Source organism: Corvus cornix, chromosome 15 (assembly GCF_000738735.6).
Source record: "Corvus cornix cornix isolate S_Up_H32 chromosome 15, ASM73873v5, whole genome shotgun sequence".
Classification (NCBI taxonomy): Eukaryota; Metazoa; Chordata; class Aves; order Passeriformes; family Corvidae; genus Corvus; species Corvus cornix.
The window spans coordinates 10,651,614-10,673,400 of record NC_046345.1 but is presented as its reverse complement, the minus strand read 5'-3'; the positions used below and the strand labels follow the sequence as shown (position 1 = coordinate 10,673,400).

At 38.9% G+C, this 21,787-nt stretch overlaps 1 protein-coding gene across 8 annotated transcripts in view; it reads right to left on the bottom strand.

Moving 5' to 3' along the window:
- The window catches only part of CIT (citron rho-interacting serine/threonine kinase), a 68,906-nt gene that overhangs the window by 42,735 nt on the left and 4,384 nt on the right, over positions 1 to 21,787 (bottom strand). For 7 of the 8 annotated variants that reach the window (XM_010398053.4, XM_010398054.4, XM_019285089.3 and 4 more), the window contains exons 6-12: positions 21,459 to 21,552; positions 19,896 to 20,099; positions 19,206 to 19,359; positions 10,654 to 10,834; positions 3,518 to 3,623; positions 2,503 to 2,646; positions 1,049 to 1,168 (exon numbers count right to left, since the gene is read on the bottom strand). In XM_010398053.4, the coding sequence (XP_010396355.3) occupies positions 1,049 to 1,168; positions 2,503 to 2,646; positions 3,518 to 3,623; positions 10,654 to 10,834; positions 19,206 to 19,359; positions 19,896 to 20,099; positions 21,459 to 21,552 (1,003 nt within the window). The remainder of the gene's footprint in view (positions 1 to 1,048; positions 1,169 to 2,502; positions 2,647 to 3,517; positions 3,624 to 10,653; positions 10,835 to 19,205; positions 19,360 to 19,895; positions 20,100 to 21,458; positions 21,553 to 21,787) is intronic. The other variant, XM_019285093.3, reaches the window with a different exon arrangement.

Sequence of the window (21,787 nt, the reverse complement as noted above, 5' to 3'; positions counted from 1 at the left end):
TGTCTTTACTGCCTAAGAATCTATGGATATTTAAAACCATCAAAAATGTTCCACATTTCAGTATTTAAAGCAACTTTGCTAGCAAAACACCAGAAGAGAGAGCAGGGAGTTTTAAATCCCTTGTATTACATAAAACAATCACCCAGAAGAATGCTGGGGAAGTCTATGGAGGCCAGCTACATCCAGAGGGTTGGGTTTGCATTTCATTACTTTCTACATAAGAGGTACTCATGTCTGGAGAATTACAACCAAGGTTTCTGGGCTTCCTTGTCTCAGAGACTTTGAAATGAGTCAGTTAATGTTTGTAAAGTGCTTTGAAGATGAAAACCAACAGAAAATTACGAAGATTTGTTTGAATGCTATAGCAAATTTCTTTTTCTCAAAGCAGTATGTTGCTGTTAATTCATAAAACTGAATGGGTTCTCTCTTGCAATGACCACATTTGTCACGAAGTTTTCATTTAATGTTGACTTTTTTTTCCATATGAACAACTATGTGAATTAATGAATTTTCAACATTCTTTGGGTGGAAAAGAAAATGGTGAATTTCTATTTCGCAAACAGATCAAATCAGGAAAAGAACAGTTAGGCAACACATATTCTATTTTGAAATACTATTTAGCATTTTAAATGGTAAGATAAAGAAGGAAAAAAAACCCAACACAAAATTCAGGTTAGCTCAGTTCTCTCCCGGGTGAAGATTCATTAACTTGTGAAATTTCCATACCTTACCATTTAAAATGGATAGGTCATTTCTAGTGCAGCATGTTACTAAAGCATTGCAACTTTCTCCTAAGCTGATTTTATAGACAAAGTACTTTCAGGACTAGGAAAAGAAAAGCATGAAGTTTGGAGTTTGTGCTTACTTGCAAAATACACAAGTGGAATTTTGTTTCTTCCTATATCATTAAGGAACCCCTGTGAAATCACACAGCTTGGGAGTTATTATAGCCTATCAACACCAAACATAATCCTGGCACCAGAGCCAGAATATGCCAAGAATGCCTATTTGTGGGCAGCCACTCTGCTCCCCAAAGAAGCAGGAATACCTGTTCTTTGATCTCTTGCAGTTTTCGGCTTTGCTCTCTGATATCATGAAGTAGCTGTAGTGCCTTATCATCTTCCTGAGACACCTCCATCCGTGCCTGCTCCAGGCTTCGCTTTAAGCTCTGCAGAAAGCAAAATGTTCAATACATAGGCTTTGGTTTCTCAAATGGTTGTATTATGAAGATCTTCAGTTACACAAATGCCTCCTTGGCTGTAGTGAGGCATCAAAAAAATGGAGGCACCAGTGATGGAACCCTAATGAAATTCATGGCCAGTGCTGCTCCTCTCTGAACAGAAGCAGCCCATTTTACAAACACTTTACTCAACTTAAATCTTAGTTCAAATCTCCACTTCCTCACATCAGGTTTAGAGACAAAAACCAAACACAGATCACAAAAAGCATCCATTATTGACAGCATTTATCTATATTTTATCCAGCACTATTAATTCACAACCTAGATACAATCCTTCAACTTAATGTTACTTACATTTTTCTTGTTGCTGTTAAGTGAGTCAAATGCTTTAATCATTGTTAAACTTCTACAAGGAAGACAAGAGTTGAGTCTGTATCTCACCACATGCCTTACCTCCAAATTTGGAGTCACCAGTGGAGTGGTGCTCCTATTAACTGAGTTTTATTCATCAACAGAAAGACACAAACTGAATTTTATTTCTTTACCTACTAGCATTCAGTATAGGAAAATCACTTGGCCCCATTCTAAGATGTGCTTCCCAACAAACCAAGACATCAGAAATGGTTTTCAATTCGCTGGAACAGAGTAGCTGCATTTTTGTTCTTGGTACAAGAGAGGAAACATAATTGTATATCCAACCGAAAAAACAGAGTCTATCAATGACTGCATGAATGAAAATATCCTCACTGGAATCTTGCCAGGACAACCGGGCAGACATTTCAGCTCTCATGAAAAACGATCTTTTAAGACATGGTTTTACAGCACCATTTTTATATTCTACCTGAAAAATAGCACCTGTTCTCGATCCTCCCTGACTGACACTGTGCTGGGGAACTGGATCAGTCTGAACTCAGAACACCACAGATGGAGGCAACACCACTGCTTCCTAATCCTATTTGTTCTTGAAGATTTCTGTCTAGGCACTGATTAGGCCCCATCTTCTTCTGGCTAAAAAAACCTTCAAGAAGCACAACCCAGGCATGTTCTAGCACAGCCAGTATGACAAACATCACAGAGAGTTTCAGCAAGACCAGGACAGTAGTCACTCCTGCATGATCTAAGCACATGACCATGAAACAACATTTGAATAAAACTACCAAGCAAGCTTTTGCAAACACTTCAGGGCTCCATATTCAACAGATAGCCTCTCACATAGTATTTTCTCTCCATCAAGTACCCTACTGAAAGCATGATGGAAGAGAAAGACAAAGACCACCAGATTTCAGGCCTTCAGAGCTGAAAGGACTGGTGTAAGGGCTCACACTGCATTCTGTGATATAGGTGGCCAGGTCCTGCTCCAGAAGGGATCGCTGGGTCTCAGAGGCTTTCAGTTCCACCTCCTTTTGGCTAAGTACAGCCTCCACCTCTGACACTCTCCGGTGCAACCGCGTCATTTCCTGCTCCATCTGCAATAAATATCAAGAGGTTATAAAGGGGGGCTTCAAAAGCTTTGTTAACTGCTACTTTCAGAGCTCTCTTTGTAAGGAATTTGTCTCCAAGAGACTTCTAGCTATGTTTCTCCAAATGTTGTTTAAATTCCAATACCATTGTCTCTGCTCCAGGAATGCACAGTTCTTCTTAAGGACAAAGTAGTAAGTCTAAGTCACCCCATTCATTCAAGCTGCTTGTTCATATTCAGTCATTCTTCGAACCCCAGTTAGCAAAGAAGACACAATCATTTTTCACCTGACTTGCAGAGATGGGTCACTTTAACCTTATCCCAAATCCATGCTGGACCAGAAGATGGCTTCCCCCCATCTCCTTGTCAGGAGCAAATGGTCAAATCCAGAACAGAGCGGGGAGAAAAGTAATGGAACTCTCATAAAAGTCTCAAACAAGCAGTAAGTGTTAAAAGACTCCACCAGGTTCCCTTTATTGAAGCACAGCAACTGTTACAAGACGTTCACCATAAGCAGTGACGTGACAACAGTTACATAAGCAGGAGCTGATGAGTGAGGAAGAACCCTCAGAACAGTACTGCTGTAATGGGTGTCTGATGAAGAGGCAGGGCCTGCAGGAAAAAGCAGTCGTCTGTGGCACGCTGAGAAAAGCACTGTTTAAAATCCAGAGCCGCTTCTTGTTAAGTTAAAAGTATCTACAGCAACAGCATGGCCTACATTCATCTCCCTTTGTACTGGACAGGAAGCCACCTCTCTGAAGGAAAAGCACTTTGCCCACCACGAGTCTGGATGATCAGCAGCATCTGACAGATCCCTGGACATACAGTGGCTGCAGATTCCTGGAGCAATGGGTGCGGCCAATCGCATAAATAAATACCTTGTGACACTTGTCCTGGGCGTCTTGGAGTTCTTTGCTCTTGAGAAGAAGTGTCTTTTCCATGGAGCTGACCTTGGCTGGGGAATCCACGCTTGAAAAAGCAGATCTAAAAGAGCAAAGCCAAACAGCACATGAATATGGGCAAAATGTACAGAAATCTGATTTATGCAGCCTCTGTAAAGTCATTGGGTACTTACTTATTCCAGGATAAAAGAAATGTGATTGTGCAGCAATCACAGCCTAACAGCCATCATTGCAGATCAAATGTACCATAAAAGCTAATGACAGTACATCAATATTAAATAATCCACGTGTACTTCCAGTTACGGTATTAATATTTTCCATCAGTGGCTATGTCACAGTGCAAAACAATAAATCACAGCAGTAGTTTTGCAGGATTTGTATGGATTTATAGATGCAACAAAAACAAAGCATAAAGTCAACATAACCATTCAGAAAAATAACAAATTTTCAGAGAAATGCTCTTTATTTGGTACTTCATTTTTAAACAGGTTGTTGAATTATCATCAAAGTAAAAAAGCCCTAAAAACTTCAACATGTCATAATCTGCACCACAGGAAGAATTTAATATCCTTAGCTACATTCTGTGAATCAAAATTGAGAATTCCCTAACCCAATTCATATGATCCCTACAAACCCAATCAATATCAATATGATCAGTCACACTGCAGAACTTCAGAGTTCCACTTAGAAGTAATTTTTTTTCCTGAACACAACTGTACTGTTCAAAACAATTTGACTCCAGAAACCTGGGGAAAATATTTACTTAAGCTTTCTGTGTAATTGGGGCTCAGCATTTAAGAAATTTATCAATCCTGTTAGTTTAAATTTATTTTAGAAAAGGATAGGAAGCCACCTGATGTTTAGAATCATATTTTCAGTGCTTTGCAGTCTTAAATATGCAACCTGCAACCAAAAAATTAAGTACACACATCAAAACACAATTTAAAAAGTCACATTCTCCTCACATAAAATGATTCAGACTAGAGACTCAAGCAGTTAATGATGGAAGCAGTGTTAACTGATAGATGAAAATGCAGCATTACAATGAAGGCACTAATAAAAGATGACACAGGCTGCCCACACATTGCTTTCTGCTTCTCCTGGCCACAGTTTGGTGTGCAGCCAGTTATCTCCACAGAGGGAAAGGAGCTTTGAGCAGCTCTCTGCATAGAGCCAGACACCCACACACAGCAGCACAGGCTCCTCTCAACACCAAGGAAAGTTTCATTCTGTCACCACCATTTTCTGAGAAGAATCTACTCCTTAATCCAACTGGATATGCAGCAAAGGCACAGAAGGATATACATGGATTTTTACAAATATGCAGCAACAATTCTGCATCAAACAGATCTTCAGCACCACCACCTTGAGCAGTGGTTAGGAAACACGGTTTTAATACTGGCAAACAAACACAGCAAAATCCACCAATGCTGCCTTGAAAGGTCATATATTAATACATCTCTTCAGAAATCTGATACGGAAAAACTTAGAAGAAAGAGTCCTGCATGGCAATGATACAGATATGATCAGGCCTTAATTAGAAAAAAATGTTTAAAATTAATGCTTTTATACAGCATTCTTTTAGCCCTGGTCCAGTCAATCCGATCCGTCGAATTACCATATTTAAAAATCAATTTATAAAGTGTGTCTATACTCCTACAGAGAAAAAGCAACCATCTGAGAAAGATGCATATTAAATCCCATAACAGCTGGGTGTACAAACAAGGCTAAAAATGAATAGTTGAGAAAAGCAGTCTAAAAATACAAATTAAAGCTCACATTAACTAAAAAAGACACTAAAGAATCTGCTTTCAAATGTTAATCAAATATATGTAAATAGCTGCAAATATGTACTGAGACAAGTCTGAAAATCTTCTTAAAATAAAAATTTAGTTTTACAGGTCTGAACTGTATTGGCTTAAGCAATCTTCATTTAAATTATAGTTTCAACCTTAACCTTAACCATTTACTTCCACTACTTAACCTTTTTACTTCCATTCTTTTCAGATCTGAGGCATTACCTAAGAAAACTCTAGCCAGTTCTCACAGACCTGGTTTTATTTCTGTCTTCTATTCCACCTCCCCAGAGGAGCTAATTCTATTCATTATTTTTGCTTATTGGTTTTATTTCCTATTAAAAGAATCAGAGCCTAATATTACAGGCACCATTTTGCATTTCAAAAATTTCTCCTGGTAAGTCAGCTGAAAGCATCCCCAGGCACTTCAAGCCTGACAGGAACAGGAGGGATTGAGGGAAGGAGATGAAGAGCTATGCAAAAGACAGGTGGTTCAGCCAGGTGGGGTGGGGTGGGGTGGGACAGGGCACAGGAGACTGAGCAAGTTTGGATTTCATGAGGTGACTGCAGAGAGAGCTGCTACTCAGGGTTGGTGTTGGCTTTATAAGGGGAGAGAAGGCTACAGATAGAACTACAGTCTGTCCAAAGTGAGGAAGAAATTCCTTAAAAATACATGTCCTGGTGACGTGATGATTTTCCTGCCATGGAAACAGTGTATCTTATCCCCAAGGGAAGCTGATCTCAGTTAGCACTGGACACACAGTTTTTAGGAGACAGGCTTTCCCAGTAATTCTTTCCTGTGTACAAATTGTATTAGAACAACTTCCTGGACATCCATACAACCTTCAAAGTATCAGAAAGGGGCAGACAGAGGAAATCAAGAAAAATGGAATACTGGCTAATCTAATAAGCCTTGTAATGGTGATAGAAGCTCTCAACACAGCATGACAAGGTGGAAAATACCCACATTTCTGGGGCACTTACATTCTTCCTCAGTCAGCATCATTGCAGAAATTAAACACATACAAGCCAACATCAAAAGCCATGATGCAAAGCTATCATTCAGGCTGGGACCATCTCAGAGTATTTCATTCAATTAACTGCTATACCTGAATCAGTTCTCTTAGCACAACAGAGCAGTTTCTGCTGTTTCCTCTCAAGTGTGAAAAAAAAGATTAACAAAAGGTAACCAGCTCCATCAACAAGAACATTGCAATGAAAGATTAAAAAAACCCCAAAGTCAAGTCTAGAGTACCAAGATGTGATAGCACTGGCTGTGGCGATTTACTTTGCAAAGAAGCAGCACCTGCATGACTAAAAGCCAAGCTAACTTAGAGCTGACTAGTGATTTCACAGCTAGATCAGCAGCAGCATCAACCAGCAGAATGAACAGAAATGGTGCTGATTGTGTAAAAGCTCCTCCAGTCCTAACATGGCTGAGATGAAGAAGAAAGCACTGGCACAGGAAAAGCTCCAAGATGATTCTTGGTATCAAACTTGTACCTTGTGCATCACATCCCACCTTGTAACTTCCTGTGTCCTTTTCTGACACTGTCCTAAACCCCCAACTCACCTGCGCTTCTTCCTTCTCACAACGATTGGCACCATCTGTCCTAATCCTGGCTCCCACACCACATGCTGATAATATCATCCCCCATCCCTCATGCTCTATTCTTTTTAGCATTATACTCATCTGTACCTTCCGCCCCCTCGTAAATGCTTGCTCAGGCCTAAAAAAACCCAACCAAAACCAAACAGTGATACCATCAATCTGTGAATAGAGCTCGCTGAAGCAAAGCATATTTTTGGTATGCTCATCCTGTGCTTCCTCTTTCATCTACCTTTGGTGAAAGAGCTTACCAGAACCCAAAAAACTGTTGGAAGAAATCAGTAGTCCTTTTTGGAGGAATGGCCCATTTTAACTCTCAGTATTTTATAATGACAGTCACGAATCCATATCAATTTTTTAAATTTTAATTTAATTTTTAAAAAATTTTAATTTAAATTTAATTTAATTTTAATTTAATTTTTTAAGAAAACCCCAGTAACCCAAAAAAACCCCCAGAAAACAAAACCCCAGAAATCCTGAGGAATACCACCTCTTAGGACCTTACAGGGAGGACACAGGCAGGCAAAAATTTATGGAATAAACTATTTTTTAATTAGGCATTTATTTTTTATTAGGTATTTTGATATGTTTTATTTGGTATTTATTTTTATTAGGCAGTTTGGTATACTTGGTTAGCCCTGGATTTATAGCATATTTATCTTATGCCTTCAGGCTTCTGCTAATCACCTGCAAAGGACAAGAACGATTTTCTTCCACCACTTGATGCACATTTTTGGCAGCTAAGGGTTTCTGTCACTTGTTCTAAGCACTGGAGATCAGCCATGGTTAGGGATAGGAAGTAAGGTGGGGCTGGCTTTTAATGGAATTAAACTCTTGGTTGCCTCTTATCTTGTCACAGTCACACGCTTGCAGCCAAACCAGCAGCCAGATATGCAATCAGACGGGCTTTTTTCCCCCACATCCAGAATTCAGGGGTCATGATGGGAGAAGGAGTTAGCTGGTCCTTCTCTGCAGCCTCAGCCTAGCTCTCCAAAGAGCAGATTTACTTAAACGCTTTGCTAGTACAGGAACCCATGACTTAAGCAATGCCCTTGATTTCTCCTGATTGCTTCCTATGACACATTATTGTTGTGCCTTTTGCATTTTTGTTAACTCTCACATTTGTTAGAGGGTCACAAATTCTTCCCACATCTCATGGTAGGGGGTCGCAGAGCATTGTAATTCAATGGACCCTTCTAAACTCCACACCAACTATATAATTTCTGGCAACAGGTCTAAGTGACTTAGGCAAACCCTTCTAGCCCTAAGTCACTGGGAGAGTGGAAAAGAGAAATTCTCTTATCCTTCTTCTGTCTTTTTTTTTTAGCTGCCTTTTCTCTGAAGTATTTGAAACTCCCAGCTCAGCCATAGCTTCTTACTGTCCAGTGGACAAGGGCAAGAGCATAACCCTCACCTTCATAGTTTGACAGCCCCCAGATTAAAAGTGCTGAAAGTTTCAAGGACCTTGTCACTGGCACTCTGCAGTTGCCTGGCCTTACTGTGAGCAGCACTAGAGGGTTCATGCTGCAGACAGGAAAACAGATCTGCATCACTTAGCAACCATAAGGTTAGACTTTCACAGGAAAGATTTTTTTTTAAAAATTCTGGACTGATAAACTTCATGACTTAGGACCTTCCAGAGAAGGCATCCCAAGATTCATAACAGTTAAGTCCCCTCCACGCTTTACTGTTCTTCATCTAAGAATTTGATTTTCAAGGTAGCATGGACAGAAACAGTACTATATTTCCCCAAGTAAAACATACGCCAGACAATATTTTGTAAATAAGAAGTTATCTTTGTGACCCATTTGCAGTGGTATTGAAAATAAACTAATCACTGCATTATTTAAATACAGGTGTTTTAAAACCTGCATAAGCACTTTGCCATATTTAAATCACCTTCTTAGAACAAAATGCAAGTATTTACTGCTAAAATTAGCGAAGTGCATTTATCAAGATCTCATTCAGGAAACCATTAAGATCTACTCACATTAAAATTATTTGGGAGAAAATTAAACATATGATGCCTTTCTGTTCCAGTTTAAGAAAACACAGGCCACACCAAACAGAAATTTTACTTCAGTCAAAATTTCTGCAGAGGACATTAATATCTATATTCATTTGCTATACCTCTTCTCACCTATTCCCAAAATTCAAATATAACTTCCATACGCATTTTCAGTACCAGCTCCACAGAGAAAGCACCTCAGTCCATCTGCTACAGCTCTCTCAGCCTCCAGCACAGTTACACCACTATTCTGAGACTTTATTCCATTCTCCTCTTCAGTTCTAGTCCTGGGCCCAATTACATATATGTTTTTACCACACATATATGGTCATTGTTGAGGCTTTTCTGACTGTTACCTGAACGGCCACATAGCCCTTGTACACAGATTGCAGTTCCCCAGGCAGAAAAGATAATAGCCTAAGTTATCTCACTCCTAAATTAAGACAGATTTTAACCCCAGGTATCTACAGATCTAATATTCCATCCTGCTGACAATATTAGATCATTTCACCAAAAAAAACACTTTCTGGGGTTTTACATCCTCTCCCTTCCTTCCTCTTTTGCCATAAAAGCAACTCTACTGAGGAGGGACAGCCAAAGATTCCCTTTTTATTTCTGGCATAACCATCATATAACCTTGATTCATCGTGTGAGCAAGATCAAAGATGTCAACAGTATTACCAAATTCAGTGACAAGCTTACTGCAGAGCAACTATCACAACCAATATGACACAAAATGAAACACAATTAAGACAGATTGGCAACGAAGTCCCTGAAAGGAGCAAACCAGCAGCAGGGAATGAGGGTTGACATGAAAACACAGTGCATTGAGTCACTAACCCAGCCAAAGCCACTGCGTTCCTGAGAGGCCTCCTGATCCTGAGCTAAGGACTTCCCAACTTAACACTCTGCACTAATACTTTTTCAATAGCTCTGTCATCAGAAACCAGCCACCCACCACATCAAATGGTTTCTATCACACTACTTATAGTCTTCTTTTTCTCTGACTCCATCCTCTCAGAAATTGGTTTTCAATGGGAAGAAAACATGTTTCTCTGAGGTCTTTACATCCCTCCACGCACACAGCCTCTGCGTATTTCATCTGAATCTCCAGTCTCCTAACACACAACACAGCAATGTCCAGTCCTCCTATTTAACTTGACCCAGCAGCACAGAGCCAGCTGCCATGCAGCTCCTTCCCTTACTCACTGACCCATCACTGCACATTCCCAGGTTAGTGGAGCTCCTTTTCTATGGATCACTGATTCAGTCTTACACATTCCCAGCACTTGGTGCCCACTCTCTGATCCAATAAAATAACACCATCCCCTTTTTCCATCTCTGAACTCCTCAGTATTCTCCTCCTTGCAGGGATCTGCAGTACCAGAAATGCAATCACCTACTGCTCCCTGCTTAACAGCAACAACTAATTCAAACTATTTGAACTACAATTTTAATAATAACTGGTTTAGAATTAATCTTTCCATCCCATTTCCCCCCCCCATCCCAGAAACAATCAGAGAACAGTAGGACATGCACAAGACACACCAGCAACAGATAAAGCCTGAATCTGGCAGCTTCCCTACAGCAGAGTACAGGTCAGTTAAAACAGCTTTTCCTCACACACTCCATCCTCTCTGTAACAAACCTTCCCATTTTTCCAGGGGTCCTATCCACCTAAGCAATAATTCCTACTTACTCTGATCTGAGTATCCCCAAATCCTTGATGAATGAAAACCCCACAAACGGCAAATCTTCCCCCGAGAATCCTGCTGGGTTCAACTGGCGCATAGAGGATAAACCCCACGAATTCTTCTCTGGTTCATCAAAATTTGAGGTGTCATCATCAGACTTGAGAGTAGGAATGAATGGGGGAGGAGCTGGTGGAAAAAAAGCAAGAAAAAAGGACAAAATTCAGCTACAGTTCACTCTGCAACAGTCCCACTCATTCAGTGCTTGCAATGGCACTGCAGCTTCTGCTTTTAATCTTGCTAACACAAGCAGACTGAGCTGCTGCTCTCAAAGCGTATTACAGCAACAAGAGATTAACCCCTAAGCTGCCAACATGGCTACCACTCTGCAGGCACAGCATCTCCCACACTGATCAAACTGGGATTTAGCTTGGACATTGGAGATTCTAGGATTTGGGGTTTGTTTTTCTTTCAGGTTAAGATGTTGGGGTTTTAACACAAAAATAATAAAATCAAAGCACCAGGCTAAGAAAATCATTACTGTAATATAGCCAGAAGTCTGTCGATTCTGATTAATCTTGAAAAGGAAAATGTCTCCAACCTGTCCAATCAGTGACACTACCTGAGAAAGAAGCCTGATCCTGTGCTAGTCAGCTAAGGGATATGTCTTACCCTTTAACACTAACAAGAATCTTCCCAGCATGGGTTTCTAATCAACAGCAAACTGGTCTTTCTCCTAGAAGGTTCTAGTAAACTATAGACACTAAAAGCTCACTTCAGTGAGCTTTTCTTTAGGAAAAGAAGATTGATTTTATTTCTCTAAAAGAGCTTGCTTAAGATCTGGAACTCTTGCCGGGACACCACTGCAGTCTGGCTCTGATACAATCAGCTCTGAAGACAGGTGTAAATGGAAGGAATTACAATGAATTTCTTACTATAATTTCTAAATTGGTACCACTTAACTTGCTAAGCGTTTTTTTAATTTCAGGTGATTTTCTCGTGCTTGCTTCAGTTTAATTAACCAAAGGAACAAAAGGACAAGTTCTTCTTGGTGATGTGCAGCACCCGAACTACCTGCTGGCTTGGCTACGTGTGGGAAAGGAATGAATGCAGAAGCCCTACTGTGCAATTCCTACCTCATTAAATCTCGTTTCCTAACATTTATTAATTTATTTCATCACTGGGTCCCCACTCACTGCAACTCTCAGATTAGCAAAGGAGATAGCCTCCTCAGCCAGTAGCTGGAACAGCCCATTGTTACCAGCTGATGGAAGTGGAGTGTGCTAAAACCGTTACCATGGATCCAGTATGGATCCCCTGCAGCCGAAGGGCTGATGAGGATTGAAGGACCAGGAACAAACATTCCAACCCCTGCAGTGCAGGCTCCCTGCTCCCGAGTCCCCGCATGCCGGGTTTAACCCTACCTGCCTGTGGCGTGACAGACGCTGCTGCCTGTGAGTGGCAGGGGCACAGCGAGTCACGGCTGGAGGCGCTGGCTCCCTCTAGGCTGCCAAAGCCTTCCACTGCCCGCCTTTAACTCTCCATTCCCTCGCTGGAGCTACCCACCAGACCAGGATTAACAGCCAAAAACATAAAGAATCTGTCTGGATAAACTGCCAAATCCCAACTACGTGCACAGGCTTTGGTAGCAGCTCCCTGAAGAGCCATCCTGATGCTGCTCCCAAGCAGGGAAGTGAGAAGAAATTCCACGAAGCAGATGCTGCTCACGTACAGTAGTTTCAAGTACATTAGAATGAGATAAATGGGGAATATATACAAATTAAATAGATTCTGTAGTAAGCAGTTTCAGCCTGCTGCAACTTACCAGCTCCAGAACATTTTAAATTTGTCAGTAGCACGAATTTATTATTTTCTTCTATTTTATTGCTTATAATAAAAATATATAATATAATGCTGATATTTATGTACCATAAACATAATTTTGAAATATAGATTGTTGATTGGGATATGTACTTCTTTTTAAAAATCACTTAGTGTCAGGATAACATCCAGCTACTCTTGCATATACTCTTAATGATTAAAAACAGAGAAGTAACAGAAAACAATTTGTAAGCATATCATCTTTCATGCAAATATAAGCCCAAAGTTGAAGTTAATTCACAGCAGAGGAGGATTAGTTCAGGATTAGTATTTTTTAGTTTCAGAACCTTTGCTGAAAAAACTCTGCACTTCCTCTTACAGGAAGGGGTTGCTGTGGGATTTTTAACACTGTTTTTGAAGGCAGATACTGTCTATGAGGTAAAGTAATAGAGAAAACAGCAAACTCTTCACTTCATCTGCAAAAGTCTAGAATGATTTTAAAGAGGTAGCAAAAACCACCCTACTGCCTTTTTATAACTGTGTAAGTACCCTGTTCTGTACTCCCCAGAGCCTGACAGATAACTTCATCTCTGAAAGAGAGATCTAAAGCCTTACTTCCCCCCAGAAATTAGCAAATAAGATCTTAAGAGTCATCTTCAAGCCCTTGCAATTAAAAAGAAAGTTGTTCCTCTTACCAACAATAAGAATTCCTACACAAACCACATGCATAAAAGAAAATATAATTTAACTATGCATGCACATAAAAAGATGAAAAAGCACTCAGTGGGGGAACAATGGATGCACAAAGATAAAACTGAATGTGAGGCAGAGCAAACCTTTGGGGCTGGTGGGAAACTAGTTTAAAGAGCCCAATGTTTTACACTACAGCTTCCTCTGTATGTTTAATAAAATATGAGAACAGAAATTGTAAATACTAGATTAAAAATAATGAAAAATCCTTTGCCCTCTATTTTGCATTCACTGAAATCCATGACTAACAGTCCAAAATCTCTGCAACTCTACAGTATAACTTTGTTACAATATTTCTATCAAGAAATAGTAGCAACTGAAGAGAAAACTTAGAACAGTCATTCAACAAAAACACCTCTAGATGTTAAGTAGTTCTGAACTTGTCAACAGTGGCTGAAAATGAGAAGCAGAAGTTCTGAAGGCATTTCAGCACCTTGGAGAAAAAAAAAATCACTTAGGATTAAGAGGGAATAATAATTAAAAAAAAAAAAAAAGCTAGATCCACTCTGTCTGATGTTCTTAATTATTTGGTAGCTTCTTCATAGACTTATATTCCTCAGACTAAGGAGTCCTTTCTCTGATGTCAAAAATACCTACAGAATAAACAGAGTAGTCTTGTAAAATCAAGCTAAAACAGACAAGCCATTTTGTTTTCAACTGTAGGTCACATGATGGCATAATCTCAAGTTATTATTTCTTGCTTAAAATCAGAAAGCTGTCACACAACTATAGTATTTTCAAAACAAGATGAAGACTGGTGAATGCAAATACACTGATGTGCTTATCAGTTGCTTCTTTAAAGGGAAGGATCCTTTAGCAGAGGTCAAGATAAGCCTCTGAGAAATAAATGTGAACACCATGCCATCACATCTGACAAGGTGACAAATTTGCACTTTTCTCAGGCTTACCCAGAAGGGAGGCAAAAGTATTACTCAGAAAGACAGTAAACCCAATGCTTCTTCTCACAGAAACTGGTTGGGTACAAAGACCTCCTTTTGTCTCCAATATGTTACAATGAATGTACATGTTCTGTTTACCATTTAAAGTATCCTGTAGAGAACTGCATGTTTTAAAAAAGCCGATTCCTTGCCTAGATACCTCCCCACTTGTGGAAAGATATAACCCTCTTCCATCTGTTCCAAATTATGACTTTCAGAGGAAAAGGAGGTGTTGTAGGTTGCTAAGTTTAAGGGGGGAAAAAAAAAAAAGAAAAAGAAAAAAGGAAAAAGAAAAAAAATCCAAAACCACCACACACACTCTAGTACTTTAATCAGCTTATCATTAAGATTAGATAAAATGTGTCTTATGGAAAAAAGCCCTTTTTTAAAACTCTACATTAGTGTGTGTATTTATGACTGGAACATTGCCTTAACCAGGTCTTTCCATCCTTTCAAAATATTTTCATGCAAATTCAGAAGAGAGAGATTGCATTTCCCCTAGGACACTGAAAGACTCAACTGAAATAGGAAGCTTAAAGGCAATACAGAACATTTCTTAAGGATAAAAATTTGTCTGTTCTTGATCTACAAGGTGATCTATAAATGCTTTCTGAGGAAAAGCAGCCTTTTAAAATAGGTTAGGCATTACTCTTCCTCAGGCTCTAACAGACCTATTTGAGAAAGTGTGAAAAACAGACAATCCCAGTGATGAAATTTGTTATATATGAAATCCACCAAATTGGCCTTTGCATGTTAAGTGCCCTGATGTTGCATGATAAGATGTTATATGCCCCAGTTTTGCATTTTGCATATTAAGTGTTTTAATTGCCAGATTAGCCTTTACATATTTAAAATGCCCATCAAACTAGTTAAAGAGATAAAGTTAATTCTCAGAACCACTTAATCACACAGTTTCTAGTTAAAAATCCCTGTTGATAAAATATTCCCAAATTTAATCCCTTCCTTAAGCCTTAAACTTCCAAATGTCGTTTCCTGCACATACCCAAGTTATCCAAGTTAATTAGTATGTTTGAAAAAGATTCTTAAAGTGTTTATGGTTCAGTTTTAAAAGTTCCTTAAAATGACTGTTGATTGTTCTGTTTTAAAAGTTCTTTGAAGTGTTTGTAGTGCAGTTCAATGCTTTTATTAGTTTTCCTTAAATTCTACAAGCTCCTAAGCCCAACTCCAAGAGCAGACTTTCTAACTGTCAAGGGCTATTTTTAGTCTCCTATCCTTAACCTGCAGCTCAGCTCCTTGGCAATATGAATGTCAATGAGGACATTTTCCCGCCTTTCAAGCACCCTGGACAAGAAGCTATCCCATTGGCTAGATCAAATGACCTCACTTCAAGACTCCACCACTCGTACTAGACCATGGGGGCTGGATTGTGGGCGGACCTGGGTGGAGCATGGACATTATAAAATCCAGAGCACAGGCCGGGAGCTCGTATTTGCCTTGGGTTAGGTGCGGGGGAAGCTCAACGCTGGTGACTCAGGCCTCTATCTCCCGGAGAGACCATTTTAACTATCTAACTTTGGACTAGCCAAAGTTAGCCCAGCATAGCAGGCTTCCTGTACTGGGGCCTTGTGCCGGTTAGGCCTAAAGGTCTCTAATCGCTGCGGACCCGGGTTTTAGGATTTTTATTTGTGGATTTTTCCCAGACTGGATTATTTTAACTTTAATTAATTTTTTTAAATTATTCTTTTAATAAAACAGATGTTAATTTTTAATTAACATCAAGAGTGGTCTCATTCTTGACAAATTTAAGGATATTTTCGTTAAGACCACTTATAAAAAAGGCACTGTGCTAGTTCTAAGCTACCTCCACAATATTATCTTAACACCTTTACTGTTTTGTCAAGACAATCATCCAACACATACATTTCTATTAATAAAAGTGATTTCCAACCTGTAATACAAGTGATCTCCACTTCAAAAAACAAGTCAACACATTCTTCTGAAGACAAGAATTTAAATGAAACACCACAATGTGTAACTGTTAACATACTGAATGACAACGTGGTGTTCATAAGGACAAGTGTCTTGCACTTACGAATAATGAGATTTGGGTCCTGCCTGTTTAATAGCAGAAAACAGTTTAAAAATCAGTCTTTAGTATCTTCTCAAGTTCTTCTGCTTGCACAAGACATTAATTCATATGTTTTTTCATACGTATAATTTCCATGTACAAGTTCAAATATGCCATTCCATTTTCAAGACCTCTTGGACTATAGTTACAAAGCAATTCTTAAAATGAAAGGCTCTTTATGCTAGACACATATTCCTTAGGTAACAATGAAAGTCGTCTGACCATCTCCCAGCTAGACTTCAGCAAGCAGATTTTTGGTTCCAAATTAAAAATCTGATGCAGTTTATGGATTTCAAATAACAAAAGACAACTAACAATATCCCCAAATTGTATCAGCCTTGTTGCTGATAACTCAAGTATGTCATTCCCTCATTCTCTACCTCTGATTTTAGATACTTTTTAGGTACACAAATGATTCTGTTATCAACTTTCCAGTGAAATACCTGATCATTCAGCTGAAACACAGACAGAAATATGTTTATTTCAGGTAAATAAACTCCAAAATATTTTCAGAAAATTCTTCAGTAAGTGAACACAAACTTTTGAAAGTTTAGGTTTATTTTATTTTTGGGGAGGAAGTGTGGTGGTATCTGTTGGGGGGGGGCGTTTAACAAGCTTTAGAAGTCATTAAATAGCAAAGTTAACAGAGAGCAGAATCTATACATGTGTTTTAGCACAATACTCGACAAAGGGGAAAATCACGTGTTGAGACAAATTCAGATAAAGCTGACCTTAGGTTTAATGGTTTAATTATGTTTCTGTAACTTAGGAGCTGCTTCTACAGACACACATTACTTGGACCCAGGGAAGTTGGGAGCTTTTTTTAGAGGCAACGATCTTTGGGAAAGGGGTTTGCTAAAAAGTCAAGTGTTTCATAGGTTACCATAACAACACAAGGTAACACAGAAAAGCCCCTTAATGACACATTCTTAAGCAAAATCGGTGCATTAAGAATGGCTATTCTGGAGCTCTCAGCATGATAATTAAATACCTGCAAGGCAAAGGTACCAATTTTTTCCTTACCTTTCTCAGCCTGAAATAGAAATTACATCACTGCCCTTATAGACTATAGGAAAGTCTGACTACACTGACACAGAATTTGTTTAACAATTGGGGAATCAGAGTCATGTCAGTTGGCAAAGGTTTTAGGATCACCAAGTCCAACACTCCATAACCTTAAAGTCTTTGACCAGATCAACCTGGGGGAGTGAGATTCTTTAATGTAAATCTAAATCTTATGACTTCTGCCAGCACTCATTTTCTCAGGCTGCCATTGCTCCAGTTAAACACCACTATCAGCAGAGGTCAGGATTAGAAAGAGACCTTTAGCTTTTAGATAGCCCAGGTCAAACCTGACACAGGTTTTGGACAGAATGACAGCAACACTGCTCTGAAAAACCAGCACAGGGAGAACCACTGCCGAGAGCAAAGCAATAGGTGATAACATTGAATCTGCTGCTTAAAGCACGGAGACTGCTGTGTTTTGCCCTTGTTACAGTGGGGGTTTATCAAGTATGAGGCATAACAACAAAGTGAGGGGTCAAAACTGCATGAATCCTCATGTAGGTACATGGGGATATTACAGGGAATGATGCAATCCGCTGGCCAGCTGCAGACAGAAGCGGGATTTTTAAAATCCCAAATGATTGTTCCAACATCATAACCACACCAGGGCTGCCTACTGGCTTGTTCATCAGCATCACCACTGTCACACGAAACGGCAAAATGCTCCATTAACTCATGCAGCTGTGTGAATACTAGACAGACAATTGCCAAGGAAACACCAGAACATATGCTCACATGTCATTCTTCTTTCTATATCTGAGATAATGTGATAGAAACACAACACAAAATTCAAGAACAGAAACTGGTGGTTTAGGCAGGGCTCTGGGGAGAGAAGGCAGAGAGCACTGGGAAATGTATGCTAAAGTGATGAAAAGGGCTCGAGGCTCAATGGCTCTCGAAGAGCAAAAACAATGGAATTTAACAGAACAGCAGCTCCACAAGTTCAAAATTAATGAATCAACAGAAAAGTGAGCAAACAGTCTGTGGAGCTGACAGCTGAAGTGCTGAGATGATCATCAAAAGTAGAAGCACCGGCTTTGCAATATATCATGGAAAATGGTGCACAATCATTCCCTTACAGCACATTTGATAAAAAACATAAGGCAGACATGTTGTTTGCCCAGATAATATTACAGTTCAAATAATTTAAAATGCTCTCCAACACAATCAGATCCCCATACAGAGATCACTGATGAACTGTGAAATATTTGCTTTTGCCATGGAGCTGGTGCCTCAGTACTTCCAAATACTAAAATCCATTGCTTACATAGTATTATAAACAGTTTTCTGCATAGAGAATTATCTGGTTCACTGGTTTTATTCTATTCCTAGTTGAATGAACAGATTTTTGACCAAAAAAAGTAGTAATACACTATCCCCATTGACTTTGACAAAAAACTCCAATGGCCCTATGGCCACAGACCTACTGGAACTACAAAAAGTAAACCAACCTTAAGTGAAGTTGGTTCACAAGTAACAAAAGAGAAAGGTGAAGACACAACAACAACAACAAAAGATGAAGCCAAAATTAAGCAAATTGAGGTGGGAAAGGCCTGAACAAACATACTGATGCATTTTAATCTGAGGAAGGACATGGAAAGGACCATTTGATTTTCCAGTCTAGCATCTGCAGTAATACAGCAATTACATCAGAAATTCATATGGAGTTTTACTAAACTACTAAACTTCCTCTTACCTTACAGTTTTCACCTGGGATGTTAACATAGCCTTTGCAAAAACCAAAATGAGCTGTTTTGTTAGAAACACCTGCTCCAGGAACCAATCTTGCTTCATTATGAATAATTCAGATCAAACACACTTAAATACTCATTGTACAAATTTTCCCTTTACCAAAAAGCCCAGGAATTGCTTATAAATACAATTTTATTCTACTTACAATTACGGATATTGTTCCAGTCAATTTTAGAAAAAAATGGATGGCAGCAGAGACCCTCATAACCCAGCCTTTCCTTCTGCCCACACAGCAGACTCTGGATCAGGTCAAGAAAGTCACTGCTAACTTTCACATCCTCTGGGAACTTCAGAAATTTCTGCATTAGAAAGAAATAGATTTCTGCTCAATAGGAAAACAGGCTCAGAACAATAAAATTAAGTTTCATTATGCTGAGATATGTCAGGTACAAAGGATGAATATTTATAGCACACAAATAAAAGCATGGTGCATTTTATCAAAACAGGCTTTTATATGCATTTACTGCAGTAAAGATAAGAACACAGGAACAACCATTCCCACCCAGGCAAATGGTATCCCAGGTCACCATCTTATGCTGAACAATGGCCAATGGCACACATAAATGGAATAGTAAAACAAGACACTTCCCCAGAAAATTCTCACAAACTTCCAAAGGTTTGTGTTTTAGGATTTTTTGAATCAGGGATGATGACTCCTATTACAAAAAATAACTTGATATCTATAATACAAAGACATATAAATAAAATACAATGGATATATTACAAATCTTTTATGAACATGATGAAGTAAGAGACATCCATAAACTTTAAAAAAAGTTGAGAAAAGCAGTCTTTAGTTATAACCTTTTTACTTAAGAGGGAAAGGATTCTCTACCTGGAAGTTCATGATGTTATTTAAAGTTTTTGCTGAAGTGCCTTCAGTGAAGGGAGACCTTCCATAAATCATTTCATAAGCGATGACTCCAAGGGACCACCAGTCGCATTCGAGGCCGTAGGAGGCTTTGCCATCCCCACCCAACCCTGTCAGCACCTCTGGTGCCATGTAGTCAGGTGTGCCCACAGGAAGCCTGGCATTTACCTAAGAGCAAAGATAAACCAAGTGGAATTACAGCACCTTCTGTTCAATGTCATCTTGGTAATAAAACAAAGGTTTTAGATTTTTTTTCCCCCCCCTTTTTTTTTTTTAATGAGACATAATTTTCAGCTCTCCAAGTGAAGTAAGTAATTTTAAGCAAAGCTGTTTAGCAAATAAGTACCAGGTTAAGGAAACTGCTGATAAACCAACAAAGCAAGCTATTTGGTATATAAAGACTCAAATTATCAGAGCTAATTGTTACTATAAAGTACAAACTGCTAAAGTAGAAAAGCAGCATTCTAAAAAGCACAGAAATACTAAACTGATGTTTTAAACAGCAAAAATACTCTGCTTCAACTAGTATTAACAGGGACATCATAGCTGAAACTTCAAAAATTGTCAGATTTAGACATAAATATTCTCTGCCCTCATTACATAGGTAAGGTCACCCTTAGCTTTTTACCTAGTGTTCATGATCAGCAGAGTACTAATATTTGAATTTCTGGACTGCTTAGAAAAGGTAATTCAGGAGCCAATGCTGCAATCATTTTTGTACTGAGTGGCATAAAGAATGAAACAAAAGGGAAGGCAGGCTAACATAAAAACCTGTGAGTGATTGAAGATACAGTGTGAAGAAAAAACTTAAAAGGAAAATGCAATGCAGAGAAGCACTGAAAATGTAAGAACAGGGAAAACAGGATATTAAGAATGACATTACAAAGAAAATGTTATGGAAAAATAAAAATTGTAAAACAAGACAGAAATATGGTACAGAACTTCATGTTCTCACTTAGATACATTTACATTTTAAAAATCTTCACTGGAAGATGTATGCAGTTACCAAAACTTACAATCAACTTATAAAAATCTCCACTGATTCAGATTTGATGCAGTACTTTCTAGTGAGTGAAGCCCAGAATATTTAAATGTGATTCATTTTGATCAAGAGCTCCCCAGCCTTCAAAGTTATGCCACCTTAATTAAAACAGGCACAATTCTCATTCCAACTATAAATCTATGTCCTCTTTAAACACAGCATTGAACAGCTGTAAGAACCTCTAAAAGTATGATTTTGTATCACACTGCAGCATCATGAGAAAGCACTTACCTTTGCGTTTCTGGTGTATTAGTATTTTAGTAAGCAAATATGTATCTACTGAGGGCTGCAAAAGATACTTGAGCTCATGCTTGAAAAGCCATTCACAAATGGAAAAAGACGATTGTGAATAGACTCCATAGTGGACAAGAAAGGCAAAAGAGAGAAGAGCAAGGTGTAATCAAAATCAGATACCAAGTTAGTTTTCCCTTTTCGACTGGACTATCTGAACAAGCCACAGACAAATTTTTAATCCATATTATTACCGTTTTGTTTACTGTCATTTTGGCAGCTGACCCAAAGTCCACCAGTTTAATGTGTCCTGTTTGGTCAATAAGAACGTTCTCTGGTTTGATATCTCTGTAAACCAGAAGAAAGCAATCAGAACCTTTTCAGACCATTCCCTACTGTCACGTCCAGGTAACAGGATATCCCTCTTCAGCTATACTCAACCATATGCATAAAGCCTTTCAAGTGTGAGTCTTATTTCCAACAGTTGTCCTGTTGATAAGCAAATATGGAAGTATTGAAGTCCCCCTTATTGCATGGAAGGTTAGTAATTATTGATATCAGATGAAAAGGGAAGGTGATTTTG